The sequence below is a fragment of the Juglans microcarpa x Juglans regia genome, chromosome 7S, assembly GCF_004785595.1.
Source record: "Juglans microcarpa x Juglans regia isolate MS1-56 chromosome 7S, Jm3101_v1.0, whole genome shotgun sequence".
Classification (NCBI taxonomy): Eukaryota; Viridiplantae; Streptophyta; class Magnoliopsida; order Fagales; family Juglandaceae; genus Juglans; species Juglans microcarpa x Juglans regia.
The window spans coordinates 20,063,652-20,083,672 of NC_054607.1; the positions used below are offsets into that span (position 1 = coordinate 20,063,652).

At 36.2% G+C, this 20,021-nt stretch overlaps 2 protein-coding genes across 2 annotated transcripts; both read left to right on the forward strand.

The window, feature by feature from the left end:
* Window positions 1-260: 260 nt before the first annotated feature.
* LOC121241526 (phenylacetaldehyde reductase-like) lies at window positions 261-8,211 on the forward strand. The gene is made up of 6 exons (XM_041139320.1): window positions 261-433; window positions 2,122-2,291; window positions 3,047-3,238; window positions 6,274-6,436; window positions 7,184-7,370; window positions 7,832-8,211. Exons 1-6 carry the CDS (start codon window positions 313-315, stop codon window positions 7,974-7,976), a joined length of 978 nt encoding a protein of 325 aa, XP_040995254.1. The 5' UTR covers window positions 261-312; the 3' UTR covers window positions 7,977-8,211.
* Window positions 8,212-11,488: 3,277 nt separating this feature from the next.
* On the forward strand, window positions 11,489-19,587 carry LOC121241525 (phenylacetaldehyde reductase). The gene is made up of 6 exons (XM_041139319.1): window positions 11,489-11,668; window positions 13,322-13,491; window positions 14,249-14,440; window positions 17,572-17,734; window positions 18,485-18,671; window positions 19,155-19,587. The coding sequence occupies exons 1-6, from the start codon at window positions 11,548-11,550 to the stop codon at window positions 19,297-19,299; spliced, it is 978 nt and encodes a 325-aa protein (XP_040995253.1). The 5' UTR covers window positions 11,489-11,547; the 3' UTR covers window positions 19,300-19,587.
* Window positions 19,588-20,021: the final 434 nt, after the last annotated feature.

The window sequence follows — 20,021 nt, forward strand, 5'->3', positions numbered from 1 at the left end:
TTATAAATATTTTAAAAAAATAAAAAAAATTTATAATATCATTAAAAAAACCCTTTCTCAATCACTAAGAAGAAGAAAAAGAAAGAGAGTGAAAAAAAAACTCGTTCGGACACTTGGTCCCGAATTCGGGACGTTTAGCATTTCTCCCAAACTTTGTCTTATTCATAGTTGATGGGTCGGCTGACGTATTGCAATTTGCCACCACTTGGACGTGACTCTTCTGGTATATAATCAGGCAAAAGCAATACATGAGGTTCAAAACCTACACAGAACCTAAGAAGAAGAAAAAGAATAAGAAGAGCAGCAAAGAAAATGAGCAGTGGAGCCGGGAAGCTCGTGTGCGTGACCGGTGCCTCCGGTTACATAGCTTCGTGGCTCGTCAAGTTTCTTCTGCAGCGCGGTTACACTGTCAGGGCCTCTGTTCGCGACCCCAGTCTGAACTCTCTCTCACTCTCTCTCTCTCTCTCTGTATTATGGTTTTGCTTTTACGTGTTTGGATTCTCTATTTCTTTACGATCTGTTGTTTTATTATCATTTGACTCCTTCACGAAAAAATTTATAAGCAATTCCCATTTCCAGGTTGTGGCTTATGATCGTGTAGCTTCATTTTCATAAAACCTTTTGATAGCTCTCTGGGTCCTGTGTGACTCTGATTGGGAGCTTTTCGGGACATTGTTCGGATATTTTCATAGGGGGGTTTCTAATTGAAAGTTCAAAGTTGTTAAGTTTTGTGGTGATTATGTTAGTTCTTGGTTTGGATTTAGATTCCAGTTACAATCAAACTAGGATTATCATATATTTTCTTTGGACGAAGTATTATCTGCAAAGCCAAACAGAGTAATTTCTCATACCATTTTGGTAAAAAGGATTGGAGACTACACTGACTGAATAATGAAACTCTCTGGAAATTACTTGCGGAGTTGGATTGGATTTTGAAGGAATGATTAAATCTTAACAATTGCACTCTTTTTGTTTTTTGGAGATTTATAAGTAATCTTGGTTGTCTTTAGATGAAGATTTTGAATTTGGAATAGTTTATAGCAGATTGATGGGAATTGTGATGTCCATTGGTTGGATGGGAACATTTTTTAAAAGTAATGGAAAATCTTATTACTAGAAAACATAAGAGGCATAGCCCAAGTACAGCGGATGTATAGAAGAGAAACACCTAATAAAAAGAGATAAGAAAATCATGCAAATTTAGCCCACTAAAATCTTTTCACGATCCTCGAAAGTTCTAGCATTTCTTTCCCTTAAAATACATCAAACTATGTAGATTGGGGCCATCTTCCACGCTACTGCTATTTGTGGTGTATCGCATCTCCTCTCCAACTGGAGAAGAGGTCTACTATTCTTCTGGGCATTACTCAAGCCAATCCAACTCTATAAAAAAAAAGTCATTCCACAAGACTTCGGCAATCTCACAATGGAGTAGGAGATGGTTTATTGATTCCCCACTTTATCTGCACATATAGCACCAATCTGTCACAATGATATAACGTTTTCTTATGTCATACATGGTGAGGCGCTTTAGGACTCTGAATACTTCCCCAAGAAAAGGGATGTAATCTTGAGGTACAAGGACCTGATAGAAAGATTGAACAATAAACTTCCCTTTCTTGGAAGGGTTCTAAAAGATCCTATCTTCACCTCCATGTTGTTATCTACCAGACTATCTGATAAGATCATTTGCAAATGAAGAAATTATTATATAATAACATTTATAGCAGTGATGGTAATGGTTTACAATGTTATGGTCTTGGTGGCTATGGTAGTGGTGATGATGGTGGTGGTGGTAGTGATGAAGAAAACGGTAATAGTTGAATTAATGATATGATATGAGAATGTTATTTGGGATTTGTGATGCTTGAAAATCTCAAGTTCAAAATTCCGAATAATTTTAAAAAAACTATCAGGTATGGCACTGCTGGATGCTTTTGATCAATAGAGAAATAGCAATGCTATTTAGTGATGCATTGACATGTCTTTTCCTTTTCATTCTGACTCTCTGAGTAAACAAGTCATTGGAAAGTAGTACCCTTTTCCTTGGGCAAACTGGATGGTTAATATACACGGTTAGAAGTATGGTATTCTAATCAAGTTCACTTCTATATCCTGCAGATGACCCAAAAAAAACAAGTCACTTACTTGCACTTGATGGAGCTAAGGAGAGACTTCATCTGTTCAAAGCAAATTTATTGGAAGAAGGTTCCTTTGATGCTGCTATTCAGGGCTGTGAAGGCGTTTTCCATACTGCATCTCCCTTCTATCATGACGTCAAGGACCCAGAGGTTAATCCCATTTTACTCTTCTTTGAATATTAAGTTGTTTCAAGTGTTCAAGTTATCATTTATTGATGGAATGAGTCTTAGAAATGAAGTTATAGAGGTGGAGGATTAAGTTGTGAAATGGATTTAGAATTGCAAAGGATCTGCTTTTGATAGAGATAGGATATGGGTTGGTAAACAATCATAAACATAGTGGTTTTGTGATTACATTGGAGTTGGGTAAGGCGGAGTTCTTCAGGATTGGGTTGAAGTCCCTGATACCTTTCTATCTTCTTTGTGCAAAAACTGTACAACAGTATATCTAACTGTAAAGAACAGAATCACATGCCTTAAGGCCCTTCAATATCCTTGTGAAAGGTAGCTTGTGTAATTGCATGTCATTATCTTGTGAATCATAGCTTCTCTTTATTACCTACACAGAGAACTTGTGAAGCATGGCTTGTGTAAATTCCTGTTTCGTCATTTACAAGTTAATAATGTCAACCTTGTTGCCATTGGTATCAGATTTTTTTTCTTTTTCCTTTACTATGCACTTTTTAATTAACAAAATGCTGCCTGGAATTATATTTCCTACTTGCTAACATTGATTTCCTACTTAAGATATGATTGTAAGATATTGAAGTATCTTTTGAATGTGAAATATAAGAATATCAAGCTTTCTTTATAAACAATTAAATGACTTTTGTTTCTTTGTTAATGATAGTCTTTGTTGCTTTTTTCCCCTAACTATTGATCTTAGCTTTGCCTTCATCTTTCAGGCAGAACTACTTGATCCTGCAGTAAAGGGAACACTTAATGTTCTTAACTCGTGTACAAAGTCTGCATCTGTTAAACGGGTAGTCTTGACATCTTCTATTGCGGCAGTTGCATTCAATGGAAAACCTCGAACTCCTGATGTAGTCGTTGATGAGACTTGGTTTTCAGATCCTGAAATTTGTAAGGAAGCAAAGGTATGTAGGTGCTATTACCATTCTTTCAAAATGAAACAAGGTTATGTGAATGAATCATTGCTCGTTATGGCACAGTTTCTCCAATACTTGAAATATTCTCAGTTTCTATCGTCTGGATAACTTATACTCCATTTTGTCCATTAATCTATTTTGGAATGTCGGGAAAAATCTTTTTCACTTAAAAAAAAAATTCTTATTAAAAAGAAAAAAAAATCTTTTTCACTTCAAAAGGCAATTGACATAAATTGTTTGATACTTTCCTTGCTTATCCTTTAGTATATATAAAAAGTCAGTTTACTTATAAAAAAAATATTTAAAAAGTCAGTTTGCTTAAACAAAACTATATTTAAAAAGTCAGTGCTCCTTTTCTATTTGTGTTTTTCTTAAACAGGGTAATTTTGAAAATTTGTAACTTTCCATAACAAGGACAACGGACCAAATGATATCTTTTTTTGAAAGTTGGATTTTCTAGCTGGTGGACAATTTGATATGGATGGGGTAAAAAGTGAATGGTTATTTTCTCATTTTGCGTACTTATGCAATCAATAATCATCAACATCTATGTTTAGCTAGAACGATAAAGGAAAGGCGAAACCTACTTCACACTAACTGGACGATACCAAAAGAATATTGTCCCAAACTCCCTTCAATCGTTAGGCCTTGTTTGGATTGAATATTTTTTCTACTTAAATCATTGATGCTTTTTTTAAGAATAAAAAATCTCCATATTTTTCAGAAATTTGTTGAGATGCGTTTTTATGGGATTTTCTGAAATCGGTGGGGTTTGTAGATATTATGTTTGGATGGAAACAATTTTTAAGATATGTTTTATTGGGTTTTGTAAAAGTGGGGTCCTCTGAAAAGATGTTTACAAATAAATTTTTGAGATTTTTTTTAGTTTTTTTTTTTTTTAATTTGTCATGAAAACTGAGGCAAATGATTAGATAATTATATTTCTTTTGAAAGATGAGAAATGATTTTGGTGATGAGTGAAAGTGATGCTTTGGAAATTGGGAGCTAAAGAGTAGGTTGAGCCTGAGAATTTGAGTTTTTTTCTGAAATAACTCATACCCAAACAAGGCTGCTGAATGTTGGGAAGAGTGGAAGTACTAATGATCGGTTCTTCTCAGGCTATCAGTGCTTTCCATATATTAATCTGCAGATCATTTTCATTTTATAAATTTGATTTTGACAAGTAATTGAAATTTTATTTAGAACTGCAAAAGGTGTGGCCTAAGTGCACATGATGTATACCAGAGAAACACTTGTTTAGAAATAGAAAAACATACGAGGAAAGCATGAAAATTCAACCCATTGAAATCTATAACAGATGTCTAAAGGAAGAGCATATAAGAAGATAAGTTTTTAGGCTTCCAATGTCTGCTGCGGGTTCTTAAAACTTGTTATTCCTTTCTCTCCAAATATACCAAACTAGAAACATAGGTACTCTTCCATACTGCTGCAATTTGTGGGCTGCCATATAACCCTCCAGTTTGCAAAGAGATTTACTGTCCTTCTCAGTTCTCACATACCCCAAGCCAACCCAACTCTACAAAAGAAGTCATTTCATAAGGCTCTACCAACCTCGTAATGAAGTAAAAGGTGGTCTACAAATTCCCCACTGTTTCTGTGCTTACAACACCAATTTGACACAATGGTATTCTACTTCCTTTAGTTATCCATGGTAGGGACCTTCCCTAAGGAGATTGTCCATGCAAAAAAAGCTGCTCTTAAATACCCCTTGGTCCGTAAAATACTCTTCCAAGAAAACAAGTTATTGTCCTGAGATATAAAGAGATGATAAAAGTAATGAACAATATGCTTTCTTTTCTTGGAAGGGGTCCAAAGAGTCTGGTCTACAGTTTGAAGACATAATCTTGTTTTTTTTTTTTTTTTTTGATAAGTTTGAAGACATAATCTAGTAGCGTACAAGAGATTGAAAAATTCTGTGAAAACATCAACTTTCCAGTCATGAGCTTCTTTGAAAAAATTGACATTCCGCTGAGGGGAGGGAGCCACTAGAAAAATCTTGTGGATCAGCCACTGAAGTCTCCTGCACACGCCCAATATTTTACATCTTTGGGAAAGTTTCCTTGAGGGTCATTTCTCCACATGAGACGCTATACCAAAACCTAATAAGTGATGACATTCTCTGAGAATCTTCATAACAAGAACAAAAAGTAATGGAGACACTTGATCACGTCTCAAATCCCGAGAGCTACTAAAGAAAACATGCAGGAGTGCCATGCACCAAAGCAGAAAGAACGCACTTAAGGGATACAATGGCCTACCCAATATCTCCATTTATCCTTGATGCCTCAACTCCCTAGCAAGTAATATGGAAGATGCAAGTTAGCATGAGCATAGGCCTTCTCAATATCTAACATGCAAAATACTCTTGGTCCACCTAAGTAAGTCTACTATCCTGGCATTCATTAACAACAAGCACCAAGTTTAATATTTGTCTTATTTTAACAAATGCATTATGTGATTTTGATAAAATCTTCTGAATCACCCTACTCAATCAATTAACAAGGTTGGCAATTATGCTGTACACCATATTCACAAGAATAATAGGCCGTTAGTCTTTTACATCCACTACTACAGCTTTTTTAAGGAATGAGGGTAATGAGTTTGACATTAAGGCTTCCAAACTGACTATTGATATAAAAAATCCTGGAATACCCTTATGATGTCATCTCAATCACGTCTCAACAAACTTGAAAGAAAGCCATAGTAAATCCATATGAGTCCCACATTTTGCCACTGATCATGCTTACTTTTGAAGCTTCTTTTTATACCTTGTATATCCCTTTCTTCCATTTGGCAAAAAAGGGAACGAGAGGTGGGAAGAGAGAACCCGGGGGGGTGAACATTCTGTTCTAGTATATCTCTGTCATGATCTGCAATTAGGCTTTTGCTAAAATTGATGCCCTTTTATGATCACTTATACATCAGGTAACCAAATTATTAATGACTCTCATATGTTCATAGGTTCATTTGTCTCTGGGTTTCATTTTGAATATTTTTTTCAGCTATGGTATGTGGTTTCCAAGACATTGGCTGAAGAAGCTGCCTGGAAGTTTGCAAAAGAGAACGGTCTTGACATGGTTGCAATCAACCCATCAATGGTGATTGGTCCTCTCTTACAGCCAACCCTAAATACTAGTGCTGCCGCAATTTCCAACTTAGTAAATGGTATTTTCTTTGCTTAAGTTTTATATAAATCCTAGTTTCTGATTTATTTCAACTAGTAGATCTTGTCGAAAGGTAATGAGAGCTATATTTGATAACTCATTCAAGGAAGGTTGAACAGCATAATCCATCCTTGTTATTGAAATGGGATGTTAACCAAGCTGCTTGAGAGTCTACTGGGGGCCGCTTGACTGGGAAGTGTGCTCCATGCCAGAGACAAACTAAGAACACTTCCCAAGGGGCTGTGGCAAGTTTTCTTTGGCAGTGGAGGGTGGAAGGTTGGGGTTTGGAAGAGCTTTTTGGGCAACCATTTATAGAAAGTTACAATGTCCCTTCTGCCCCCCAAACGTCAGGTTTTTAGATATTCGGGGGTGTCGGGATTTGAAACCCTTAATTGAACTGGTATCTAGGTGAGGAGCAGCTCCAATGCTTTATTACCTACTAGTGCGATATAGCACTTAATTGGGTAGCTGTGTGTACAGGATTTCTCCTTGTACCTGGAAGGAGGAAAAAAAAAAGAAAAATCAGTCAGTTTAATACGAACCTAATATGTCCTCTTCATCCTTTGCACAATACTTTTGTGAACATGTGTACGTGTGGATGTGTCTTGTACGAGGTACTTTGTCCTGTAATAATGGTATTATCCCTACTTGTTTGAGGTAGCTATTGCAATGTGATACACTTAAAATTCCCATTGCCAGAACTATACTTCTTTTCTTCTTTATTTAATCTGTTTTTCTTCTGATGCAGGAGCACAGGTGTTTCCCAATCTATCATTTGGATGGATTAATGTCAAAGATGTTGCTAATGCCCATGTTCAAGCATATGAAATCCCTTCCGCTAGTGGAAGATATTGTTTAGTTGAGAGAGTTGCTCACCATTCTGAAGTTGTGAGGATTTTACGTGAGCTTTATCCCTCTTTACAACTTCCAGAGAAGTAAGTGTTTATTTCCCTCTATTTTCAAGGTATAATGTTCGAGTGATACTTGCCACTGGCAGTTATTGCTCCAATTGCACATTACTTTTTATGTGACATGGTTCCTTGATTCAAGTATGGGATATTAATTATTCAGGCATTTTATCTCGTTGGGCCAAAAAATTATGTTGTTAGATCCTATCATGGTAGACTAATTTGGTCTAGTAGGGCCTAATTTTGGAATTCTCTCTCTCTCTTTCCCTCTCCTCTCCTCTCCTCTCTTTCTCAACATTTTTATCAATATCTATCACCTCTATCACCTTATTTATTTCATTCATTCATTGTCTGTTTTTGGATACCTTATGAGACCTTAATGGTTCAACCCCCCCAAAACCCCACATTAGAGGTCCTCATCATTGTTTCTTGTAACTTCTCTACATAAACCTTTCCACCTCATTTTTGTTTTTCAAAACCCTTGACAGGTGTGCAGATGATAAGCCATTTGTGCCAACATATCAGGTGTCGAAAGAGAAGGCAAAAAGCTTGGGTATTGAATTCATTCCTCTTGATGTGAGCCTCAAGGAAACCGTTGACAGCTTGAAGGAAAAAAATTTCGTCAATTTTTAAGTATTGGTAGCACCCGTGCAGATCTTTCAAATCAATAAGAATGCTGGTGATACGTGTTACCTGCATCCTCTTTTTTTTTTTTTAATTGGTGTTTGAGGTATATTTATAAGATATAGATATGCATGGTTATGCTCTGGTTGGAGGAGTAACTTGTCTCCCAAACTACAAGTTAGTAGGGTGATGTTAAGTTTGTTGCGAATTGGATAATGATTATGCAGCACTGTGATTTGTGGTCTTTGAGTAGGACTTTGTACTACATTATCATGACCGGTTGGTGAATGGAATATCAGTGATAATCTGCCTCGTTTGGTTATACAGATGAGATGAGATGAAAGTTAAATAAAATATCGTTATAATATAATTTTTTATTTTAGATTTGAAAAAGTTAAATTCTTTATTGTATTTTGTGCGAGAATTTAGAAAAGTTATAATGATTAGATTAAATTAGGTGAGATGGATTGTGAAAACAAACCAGACCTTAATCTTTCAGTCAACTTGGCATTGTGCCAAAGACTTGCTTCTTGAAGACGGCCAATTCTTCCAACTGAATGTGCTCGCTCTTTCTGATTATATTGGAGCTAAATTGTGCCCTCAAATGTTTCATACATTTCACCATTTCCTTATTGCCTGACCGAATTAGATAATCTAATTCTCAGCAGAGATATATGCATCATGTCGGAGTTTTAATGAGGCATCTATCTTCCAAACAGTTGTCAAGCTGCAATTATTTTTTCTTTGACTATATTTTCATTCCAATCAAATATAGTCAAAGAAAGATTAATGAGCCATATATCATCTGTGTCTGATGAATTTGACATGTAACCAAAACATTTGAAAATTGGGCTACGGTTTCGTGGTGATTCTATGATTGTTCTTCAGAACAAGAATTCAAAATTATCAATTTTGTTTAGATCCCAAAATCTAAAAAGTAGGAGCTACTAAATTATTTACCTTAATCATATAAAGCCTCTCAGCCTACGAAAATATCTTTGGTCAGGGGACGTCATGTATGATGTACCAGTAGTACTCACCCCTATGCCTTAACTAACAATGGATAAGAGGAAAAACTTATAAAATCTTTTTCTATGTTTGGTTATAGAGAATTTTGAGAATGGTTGTGAATTTTGAGATTTGAACTCCCACATAATGTAGCCAATTTGATCGAGGGTTGGATGCGATAGAGATCGGGAAACCCTTTACATGGTCGGGAGCCTTGCTCCCATGTAAATTGGTCCAATACTTTTGGAGATCGGATATGCTATACATGCTCAAGAGTCGAGCTTTCATGTAAGCCTACTAATCTCATTAGAGTTAAAAACTTTTGAAGATTGGGTAGGCTATACATGCTCGAGAGCATATCTCACACATAATTCGAGTTTAGGGTACACTTTTCATGCTCAGGAGTCGAACTCCCATATCATTCGACCAATTTGATCAATAGTCTACTTTCAAAGGATGGAGGTATGCTTTACATGCTTGGGACCTCCCTCATAATTGAGATACGCTTTGGTCACGGTGGTGAATGAGTGTTTACAAAACTTTTTTTTGGTTTGTTTGTTTTTAATTTCAAATAGTCTTTTATAGGATAACAAAGCAGTTGGATTTAGGAGTGGCAATTTGTGTTTTTGGATAGTATTTGTGTTGTGTCAACTCATGAACATTTAACTATATTAGTCAATCCGAACCCAACTCGTTAAGCTAAACGTGTCAAACTTTCAAACCATTCTAACCTGACTCATTTAGATAATGAGTCATGTCGTGTCATTCGTTTTGACTCGTTTAATAATTAACTAGAAATAGATCAACATGACATGACTTATTTAATCTCATTTTATGTAAATGGTTTGAATTAACACACATAACCCATTTGATCTGATTAACATAATCTCACATAAAAAGTTAAAATCTATATTTATTAGTAGCCATAATATCTTAAAAAAAATAAGACAACTAAGACAACCTATTAACAAAAAATATCAATATTTTTCAAATTTTAACATATAATAAAATTAATATTATAAACTTTACAATAACAAATATGAGTATAAGTCCATAATTATAATCCTAAAAATAAAAATATAAGCATATTAAGAAATATCAATATTATAACTTAATAATAATAAAATTATAATTTTGAAATAAAATCTAAACGAATCAAAATAGATTGATTTCAAATTAAATAGATTGATCTGTTATTAATCTATTTATAAATTATATCTTTTTTAAGTATCAATCATTCGTTAACATCAAACCATTAATTTTGTTTGTCGTGGAAAAGAAAAATTTTATTCATTATTTTATGATGTGGTATGAGAGGATAGATTTATAAGTAAAATATAATAAATAATTTTTATTTATCTAATATCATATCATAAAATGACGAGAGAATGATATTAATTAGAATGATGAACAAAATTAGTCGAAAAATCTTGTAGCAGCCACCGTTTGAAAGCGTCCATCCATCACACACTTACGTGTCGGCAGCACTTTTTTTTTTTTTTTTACAGTTTTCAACAGACTTTCCATTTGAAATTCATTTCTTCCTTCTCCCCCGCGTCGCCCCCCACCCCCGTTGGTTGCTGTCGACCCTCTCTCTGCCCATCCTCTAATTGCGCAGTTTGAATACCACTTATTTTTGCTGAAGAGATCTGCGGCCAGCGCAGACAGTTTCCCAATCGCCGGGTCAATCTGACCGGTCAGTCCTGGCGAGCCGGCCCTCGGGTCACCCAGGTTGAGCGCAATAACCTTATCGGAATCACAGTAAACCCCGGCGAAATTACACTGATCGGGCGTGAAGTCCCATGCAGCGAAGAAGTTCGAACCAGGCAAGTCGTTCAAAGCTTTCCTGATCGATTGCAGAGCCAGAAAATCAATCGGGTCCAAAATCGCAAACACCCAGAGTTATTACATTGCAACAAACACAAAGTAAACAAAATGAAAACCCTCAAACCCCTTAAGTCAGCCGTGGAAGAAGTGGCTACTGAGCTAGTGAATTTGGGGGGGCTTTATAGGACCGTGAGAGATGGTTGAATTGGGGAATGCTTTTCCGTGAGAGGACCGACCGATTTATCGTGGGAAAAGGCGTGAAAGCTTTTTATTAATGGCGGGACCACCAGCATAAAAAAGAGAGAACTTTTCTAGCCGTTGGCTTGGAAAGCAAGCTATGCTTGAATCTCCTTGATGAAGCTTCTTCAACTTGGGTCTAGTTCTCTGCCTACGCACTCTCTCTCTCACTCAATGTGTATGCTTTTTCATTATTTTGGCTTCGGAAGGAAGATGAATTACTGCTCTGAGACTTCTGTGCCTCTCTCTGTGGTTTGCGAAGCTCAGGACGTGCGTTTTGTTAAAAAAAAAAAAAAAATTGACAGTAGCCACGTAGGGTGTGCAATGTGTGCACTGTTACAGTGGCTGCTCTATAGTCGTATTCGTAGTTGATGGGTCGGCTGACGTATTGCCACCCCTAATTGGACGTGGCTCATCTGGTATATAATCAGGCAAAAGCAATCGATGAGGTTCAAAACCTACACTGAAGCTAAGAAGAAGAAAAAGAATAAGAAGAAGAGCAAAGAAAATGAGCAGTGGAGCCGGGAAGCTCGTGTGCGTGACCGGTGCCTCCGGTTACATAGCTTCGTGGCTCGTCAAGTTTCTTCTGCAGCGCGGTTACACTGTCAGGGCCTCTGTTCGCGACCCCAGTCTGAACTCTCTCTCTCTCTCTCTCTATTATGGTTTTGCTTTTACGTGTTTGGATTCTCTATTTCTTTACGATCTGTTGTTTTATTATCATTTGACTCCTGCACGCAAAAAGTTATAAGCAATTCCCATTTCCAGGTTGTGGCTTATGATCGTGTAGCTTCATTTTCATAAAACCTTTTGATAGCTCTCTGGGTCCTGTGTGACTCTGATTGGGAGCTCTTCGGGACATTGCTCAGATATTTTCATGGGGGGGTTTCTAATTGAAAGTTCAAAGTTGTTAAGTTTTGTGGTGATTATGTTAGTTCTTGATTTGGATTTAGATTCCAGTTACAATCAAACTAGGGTTATCATATGTTTTCTTTGGACGAAGTATTATCTGCAAAGCCAAACAGAGTAATTTCTCATACTATTTTGGTAAAAAGGATTGGAGACTACACTGACTGAATAATGAAACTCTCTGGAAATTACTTGCGGAGTTGGATTGGATTTTGAAAGGAATGATTAAATCTTAACAATTGCACTCTTTTTGTTTTTTGGAGATTTATAAGTAATCTTGGTTGTCTTTAGATGAAGATTTTGAATTTGGAATAGTTTATATCAAATTGATGGGAATTGTGATGTCCATTGTTTGGACGGGAACATTTTTTAAAAGTAATGGAAAATTTTATTACTAGGAAACATAAAAGCCATAGCCCAAGTACAGCGGATGTATACAAGAGAAACACCTAATGAAAAAGAGACAAGAAAATCATGCAAATTTAGCCCATTAAAATCTTTTCACGATCCTCAAAAGTTCTATCATTTCTTTCCCTTAAAATACATCAAACTATATAGATTGGGGCCATCTTCCACACTACTGCTATTTGTGGTGTATCACATCTCCTCTCCAACTGGAGAAGAGGTCTACTATTCTTCTGGGCATTACTCAAGCCAATCCAACTCTATAAAAAAAGTCATTCCACAAGACTTCGGCAATCTCACAATGGAGGAGGAGGTGGTTTATTGATTCCCTGCTTTTCTGCACATATAACACCAATCTGTCACAATGATATAACGTTTTCTTATGTCATCCATGGTGAGGTGCTTTAGGACTCCAAATACTTCCCCAAGAAAAGGGATGTAATCTTGAGGTACAAGGACCTGATAGAAAGATCGAACAATAAACTTCCCTTTCTTGGAAGGGTTCTAAAAGATCCCATCTGCACCTCCATGTTGTAATCTAGCTGACTATATGATAAGATCATTTCCAAATGAACAAATTATTATATAATAACATTTATAGCAGTGATGGTAATGCTGGTGCTAATGACTTGGTGATAATTGCTTACAATGTTATGGTGCTGGTGGCTATGGCAGTGGTGATGATGGTGGCGGCGGTAGTGATGACGAAAACGGTAATAGTAGAATTAATGATATGATATAAGAATGTTATTTTGGATTTGTGATGCTTGAAAATCTCAAGATCAAAATTCCGAATAATTTAAAAAAAAACTCTCAGGCGTGGTGCTGCTGGATGCTTTTGATCAATAGAGAAATAACAATGCTATTTGGTGATGCATTGACATGTCTTTTCCTTTTTAATTCCTTTTCATTCTGACTCTCCGAGTAAACAAGTATGGTATTCTAATTGAGTTCACTTCTATATCCTGCAGATGACCCAAAAAAAACAAGTCACTTACTTGCACTTGATGGAGCTAAGGAGAGACTTCATCTGTTCAAAGCAAATTTATTGGAAGAAGGTTCCTTTGATGCTGCTATTCAGGGCTGTGAAGGTGTTTTCCATACTGCATCTCCCTTTTATCATGACGTCAAGGACCCAGAGGTTAATCCCATTTTACTCTTCTTGAATATTAAGTTGTTTCAAGTGTGCGAGTTATCATTTATTGATGGAATGAGTCTTAGAAATGAGGTTCTAGAGGTGGAGGATTAAGTCGTGAAATGGATTTAGAATTGCAAAGGATCTGCTTTTGATAGAGATAGGATATGGGTTGGTAAACAATCATAAACATAGTGGTTTTGTGATTATATTGGAGTTGGGTAAGGCGAAGTTCTTGAGGATTGGGTTGAAGTCCCAAATACCTTTCTATCTTCTTTGTACAAAAACTGTACAACAGTATATCTAACTGTAAAGAACAGAATCCCATGCCTTAAGGCCCTTCAATATCATTGTGAAAGGTAGCTTGTGTAATTGCATGTCATTATCTTGTGAATCATAGCTCCTTACATTATTACCTGCACAAAGAACTTGTGAAGCATGGCTTGTGTAAATTCCTGTTTCGTCATCTACAAGTTAATAATGTCAACCTTGTTGCTATTGCTATCAAATTTTTTTTCTTTTTCCTTTACTATGCACTTTTTTATTAACAAAATGCTGCCTGGAATTATATTTCCTACGTGCTAACATTGATTTCCTACTTAAGATATGATTGTAAGATATTGAAGTATCTTTTGAATGTGAAAATATAAGAATATCAAGCTTTCTTTATAAACAATTAAATGACTTTTGTTTCTTTGTTAATGATAGTCTTTGCTGCTTTTTCCCTCTAATTATTGATCTTATCTTTGCCTTCATCTTTCAGGCTGAACTACTTGATCCTGCAGTGAAGGGAACACTTAATGTTCTTAACTCGTGTACAAAGTCTGCATCTGTTAAACGGGTAGTCTTGACATCTTCTATTGCTGCAGTTGCATATAATGGAAGACCTCGAACTCCTGATGTAGTCATTGATGAGACTTGGTTTTCAGATCCTGAACTTTGTAAGGAAGCAAAGGTATGTAGGTGCTATTACCATTATTTCAAAATGAAAGAAGGTTATGCGTATGAATCATTTCTTGTTATGGCACAGTTTCTCCAATACTTGAAATATTCTCAGTTTCAATAGTCTGGATAACTTATACTCCATTTTGTCCATTAATCTATTTTGGAATGTCAGGAAAAGTCTTTTTCACTTCAAAAAAAAAAGTTTGTTAGAAAGAAAAAAAAAAATCTTTTTCACTTCAAAGGCAATTGACATAAATTGTTTGATACTTTCCTTGCTTATCCTTTAGTATATTTAAAATGTCAGTTTACTTATAAAAAAAACAATATTTAAAAAGTCGGTGCTCCTTTTCTATTTGCGTTTTTCTTAAACAGGTTAATTTTGAAAACTTGTAACTTTCCATAACAAGTACAATGGATCAAATGATATATTTTTTTTGAAAGTTGGATTTTCTAGCTGGTGGACAATTTGGTATGGATGGGATAAAAAATGAATGGTTATTTTCTCATTTTGTGTACTTGAGATGGTTATGCAATCAATAATCATCAACATCTATGTTTAGCTAGAACGATAAAGGAAAGGCGAAACCTACTTCACACTAACTGGACGATACCAAAATAATATTGTCCCAAACTCCCTTCAATCGTTAGGCCTTGTTTGGATTGAATATTTTTTCTACTTAAATCATTGATACTTTTTTAATGAATAAAAAATCTCAATATTTTTCAGAAATTTGTTGAGATGCGTTTTTATGGGATTTTTTGAAATTGGTGGGGTTTGTTGATATTATGTTTGGATGGAGACAATTTTTAAGATATGTTTTATTGGGTTTTGTAAAAGTGGGGTCCTCTGAAAAGATGTTTACAATTAAATTTTCGAGATTTTTTTAGTTTTTTATTTTTTTAAATTGTCCTGAAAACTGAGGCAAATGATTAGATAATTATATTTCTTTTGAAAGATGAGAAATTATTTTGGTGATGAGTGAAAGTGTTGCTTTGGAAATTGGGAGCCGAAGAGTAGGTTCAGCCATAAAATCTGAGATTTTTTCTGAAATAACTCATACCCAAACAAGGCTGTTGAATGTTGGGAAGAGTGGAAGTACAAATGATGGGTTCTTATCAGGCTATCAGTGCTTTCCATATATTAATCTGCATATCATTTTCGTTTTATAAATTTGATTTTGACAAGTAATTGAAATTTTATTTAGAACTGCAAAAGGTGTGGCCTAAGTACACATGATGTATACCAGAGAAACACTTGTTTAGAAATAGAAAAACATACAAGGAAAGCATGAAAATTCAACCCATTGAAATCTATAACAGATGTCTAAAGGAAGAGCATATAAGAAGAGAAGTTTTTTTGCTTCCAACGTCAGCTGCGGGTTCTCGAAATTTGTTTTTCCTTTCTCTCCAAATGTACCAAACTAGAAACATAGGTAGTCTTCCATACTTCTGCAATTTGTGGGCTGCCATATAACCCTCCAGTTTGCTAAGAGATTTACTGTCCTTCTCAGTTCTCACATACCCTAAGCCAACCTATCTCTACAAAAGAAGTCATTTCATAAGGCTCTACCAACCTCGTAATGGAGTAAAAGGTGGTCTACAAATTCCCCACTATTTCTGTGCTTAGAACACCAATTTGACACAATGGTGTTCTACTTCCTTTAGTTATCCATGGTAGGGACCTTCCCTAAGGAGACTGTCCATGCAAAAAAAGCTGCTCTTAAATACACCTTGGTCTGTAAATACTCTTCCAAGAAAACAAGTTATTGTCCTGAGATATAAGGAGATGATAAAAGGAATGAACAATATGCTTTCTTTTCTTGGAAGGGGAAAGAGTCTGGTCTACATTTTGAAGACGTCTTTTTTTTTTTTTTTTGATGAGTAAGTTTGAAGACATAATCTAGTCGTGTACAAGAGATTGAAAAATTCTGTGAAAACATCAACTTTCCAGTCATGAGCTTCTTTGAAAAAATTTACATTCCACTGAGGGGAGGGAGCCACTAGAAAAATCTAGTCGATCAGCCACTGAAGTCTCCTGCACACGCTCAATATTTTACATCTTTGGGAAAGTTTCCTTGAGTGTCATTTCTCCACATCAGACGCTATTCCAAAACCTAATAAGTGATGACATTCTCTGAGAATCTTCATAACAATAACAAAAAACCCCGAGAACTACTAAAGAAAACTTGCAGGAGTGCCATGCACCAAAGCAGAAAGAACTCACTTAAGGGATACAATGGCGTACCCTATATCTCCATTTATCCTTGACGCCTCAACTCCCTAGCAAGTAATATAGAAGCTCCAAGTTAGCATGAGAATAGGCCCTCTCAATATCTAACATGCAAAATACCCTTGGTCCACCTAAGTAAGTCTACTATCCAGCCATTCATTAATAACTAGCACCAAGTTTACTATTTGTCTTATTTTAACAAATGCATTATGTGATTTTGATAAAATCTTCTCAATCACCCTACTCAATCGATTAGCAAGGTCTTTGGCAATTATGCTGTACACCCCATTCACAAGAATAATAGGCCGTTGGTCTTTTACATCCACTTCTACAACTTTTTTAAGGAATGAGGGTAATGAGTTTGACATTAAGGCTTCCAAACTGACTATTGATATAAAAAATCCTGGAATACCCTTATGATGTCATCTCGATCATGTCTCAACAAACTTGAAAGAAAGCCATAGTAAACCATCTGAGTCCCACATTTTGCCACTGATCATGCTTACTTTTGAAGCTTCTTTTTATAACTTGTATATCCCTTTTTTCCGTTTGGCGAAAAGGGAACGAGAGATGGGAAGAGAGGATGGAAGGGAAGGGGGGGGGGGGGGGGGGGGGGGGGGGGGGGGGGGGGGGGGGAGGGCTTTGGTAGTAAAATCGAATGTGGTCTGTAATCATGATGCAGCTTTTTCTAGTCACACATGTCGTTATTTTCTTTTATTCGTTAGAGGAATAGATTATTTTAGTTGTGAACATCCTGTTCTGGTCTATCTCTGTCATGATCTGCAATTAGGGTTTTGCTAAAATTGATGCCCTTTATGATCACTTATAAATCAGGTAACCAAATTATTAATGACTCTCATATGTTCATTGGTTCATTTATCTCTGGGTTTCTTTTTGAATATTTTTTTCAGCTTTGGTATGTGGTTTCCAAGACATTGGCTGAAGAAGCTGCCTGGAAGTTTGCAAAAGAGAACGGTCTTGACATGGTTGCAATCAACCCATCAATGGTGATTGGTCCTCTCTTACAGCCAACCCTAAATACTAGTGCTGCCGCAATTTCCAACTTAGTAAATGGTATTTTCTTTGCTTAAGTTTTTTATAAATCCTGGTTTCTGATTTATTTCAACTAGTAGATCTTGTCGAAAGGTGATGAGAGCTATATTTGATGACTCATTCAAGGAAGGTTGAACAGCATAACCCATCCTTGTTATTGAAATGGGATGTTAACCAAGCTGCTTGAGAGTCTACTGGGTCCGCTTGACTGGCAGGTGTGCTCCATGCCAGTGACAAACTAAGAACACTTCCCAAGGGGCAGTGGCAAGTTTTCTTTGGCAGTGGAGGGTGGAAGGTTGGGCTTTGGAAGAGCTTTTTGGGCAACCGTATCTAGAAAGTTACCATGTCCCTTCTGTCCCCCAAACGTCAGTTTTTTAGATATTCGGGTGTGTCGGGATTTGAAACCCTTAATTGAACTGGTATCTAGGTGAGGAGCAGCTCCTGTGTCTAGGCTTTATTACCTACTAGTGTGATATAGCAGTTAATTGGGTAGCTGTGTGTACAGGATTTCTCCTAGTACCTGGAAGGAGGAAAAAAAAAAAAAAATCAGTCAGTTTAATATGAACCTAATATGTCCTCTTCATCCTTTGCACAATACTTTTGTGAGCATGTGTACGTGTGGATGTGTCTTGTACGAGGTACTTTGTCCTGTAATAATGGTATTATCCCTACTTGTTTAAGATAGCTATTGCAATGTGATACACTTGAAATTCCCATTGCCAGAAGTATATTTCTTTTCTTCTTTATTTAATCTGTTTTCTTCTGATGCAGGAGCACAGGTGTTTCCCAATCTATCATTTGGATGGATTAATGTCAAAGATGTTGCTAATGCCCATGTTCAAGCATATGAAATCCCTTCCGCCAGTGGAAGATATTGTTTAGTTGAGAGAGTTGCTCACTATTCTGAAGTTGTGAGGATTTTACGTGAGCTTTATCCCTCTTTACAACTTCCAGAGAAGTAAGTGTTTATTTCCCTCTATTTTCAAGGTATAATGTTCGAGTGATACTTGCCACTAGCAGTAATTGCTCCAATTGCACATTCCTTTTTAGATGACATGGTTCCTTGATTTCACGTATGGGATATTAATTATTAAGGCATTTTATCTCGTTGGGCCAAAAAATTATGTTGGTAGATCCTATCAAGGTAGACTAATTAGGTCTAGGAGGGCCTAATTTTGGAATTCTCTCTCTCTCTCTTTCCCTCTCCTCTCCTCTCTTTCTCGACATTTTTATCAATATCTATTACCTCTATCACCTTATTTATTTCATTCGTTCATTGTCTGTTTTTGGATACCTTATGAGACCTTAATTGCTCTTGTTTCCACATTTAACACCCCCCCCCAAAAAAAAAACCCCACATTAGAGGTCCTCATCATTGTTTCTTGCAACTTCTCTACATAAACCTTTCCACCTCATTTTTGTTTTCCAAAACCCTTGACAGGTGTGCAGATGATAAGCCATTTGTGCCAACATATCAGGTGTCCAAAGAGAAGGCAAAAAGCTTGGGTATTGAATTCATTCCTCTTGATGTGAGCCTCAAGGAAACCGTTGACAGCTTGAAGGAAAAAAACTTCGTTAATTTTTAAGTATTGTTAGCACCCGTGCAGAGCTTTCTAATCAATAAAAATGCTGGTGATACGTGTTACCTGCATCCTTGTTTTTGATTGGTGTTTGATATAAGATCTAGATATACATAGTTAGGCTCTGGTTGGAGGAGTAACTTGTCTCCCAAACTACAAGTTAGTAGGGTGATGTTCACTTTGTTGCGAATTGGATAGTGATTATGCAGCACTGTGATTTGTGGTCTTTGAGTAGAACTTTGTACTACATTATCATGACCGGTTGGTGAATGGAATATCCGTGATTATCTGCCTTGTTTGGTTACACAGAAGAGCTTAGATGAAAGTTGAATACAATATTATTATAATAAAAATTTTAAATAAAATTTTTAATTTGGGATTTGAAAAAGTTAGAATTGTTTATTATATTTTGTGTGCGAGTTTATAAAAATTATAATGATTAGATTAGATGAAATGAAATGAGATGATTTGTGAAAACAAACCTGGCATTGTGCCAAAGACTTGCTTCCTGAAGACAGCCAATTCTTCCTACTGAATGTGCTCGCTCTTTCTGATTATGTTGGAGCTAAATTGTGCCCTTAAATGTTTCATACATTTCACCATTTGTAAATAGGGATACTCCCTAATTGCCTGACCGAATTAGATAATCTAATTCTCATGAGAGATATATGCATCATGTGAGAGTTTTAAGTGCGGTTTGGATAGTGAGTTGAGATGAGATGAGTTGA

What these genes read in the sequence shown, in the direction of transcription:
- LOC121241526 (XM_041139320.1), top strand. Translation starts at nt 313, where the DNA reads ATGAGCAGTGGAGCCGGGAAGCTCGTGTGCGTGACCGGTGCCTCCGGT. An exon ending in GGCCTCTGTTCGCGACCCCA is followed by an intron (nt 434 to 2,121) that starts GTCTGAACTCTC and finishes TATATCCTGCAG; the next exon opens with ATGACCCAAAAAAAACAAGT. An exon ending in ATGACGTCAAGGACCCAGAG is followed by an intron (nt 2,292 to 3,046) that starts GTTAATCCCATT and finishes TTCATCTTTCAG; the next exon opens with GCAGAACTACTTGATCCTGC.
- LOC121241525 (XM_041139319.1), top strand. Translation starts at nt 11,548, where the DNA reads ATGAGCAGTGGAGCCGGGAAGCTCGTGTGCGTGACCGGTGCCTCCGGT. An exon ending in GGCCTCTGTTCGCGACCCCA is followed by an intron (nt 11,669 to 13,321) that starts GTCTGAACTCTC and finishes TATATCCTGCAG; the next exon opens with ATGACCCAAAAAAAACAAGT. An exon ending in ATGACGTCAAGGACCCAGAG is followed by an intron (nt 13,492 to 14,248) that starts GTTAATCCCATT and finishes TTCATCTTTCAG; the next exon opens with GCTGAACTACTTGATCCTGC.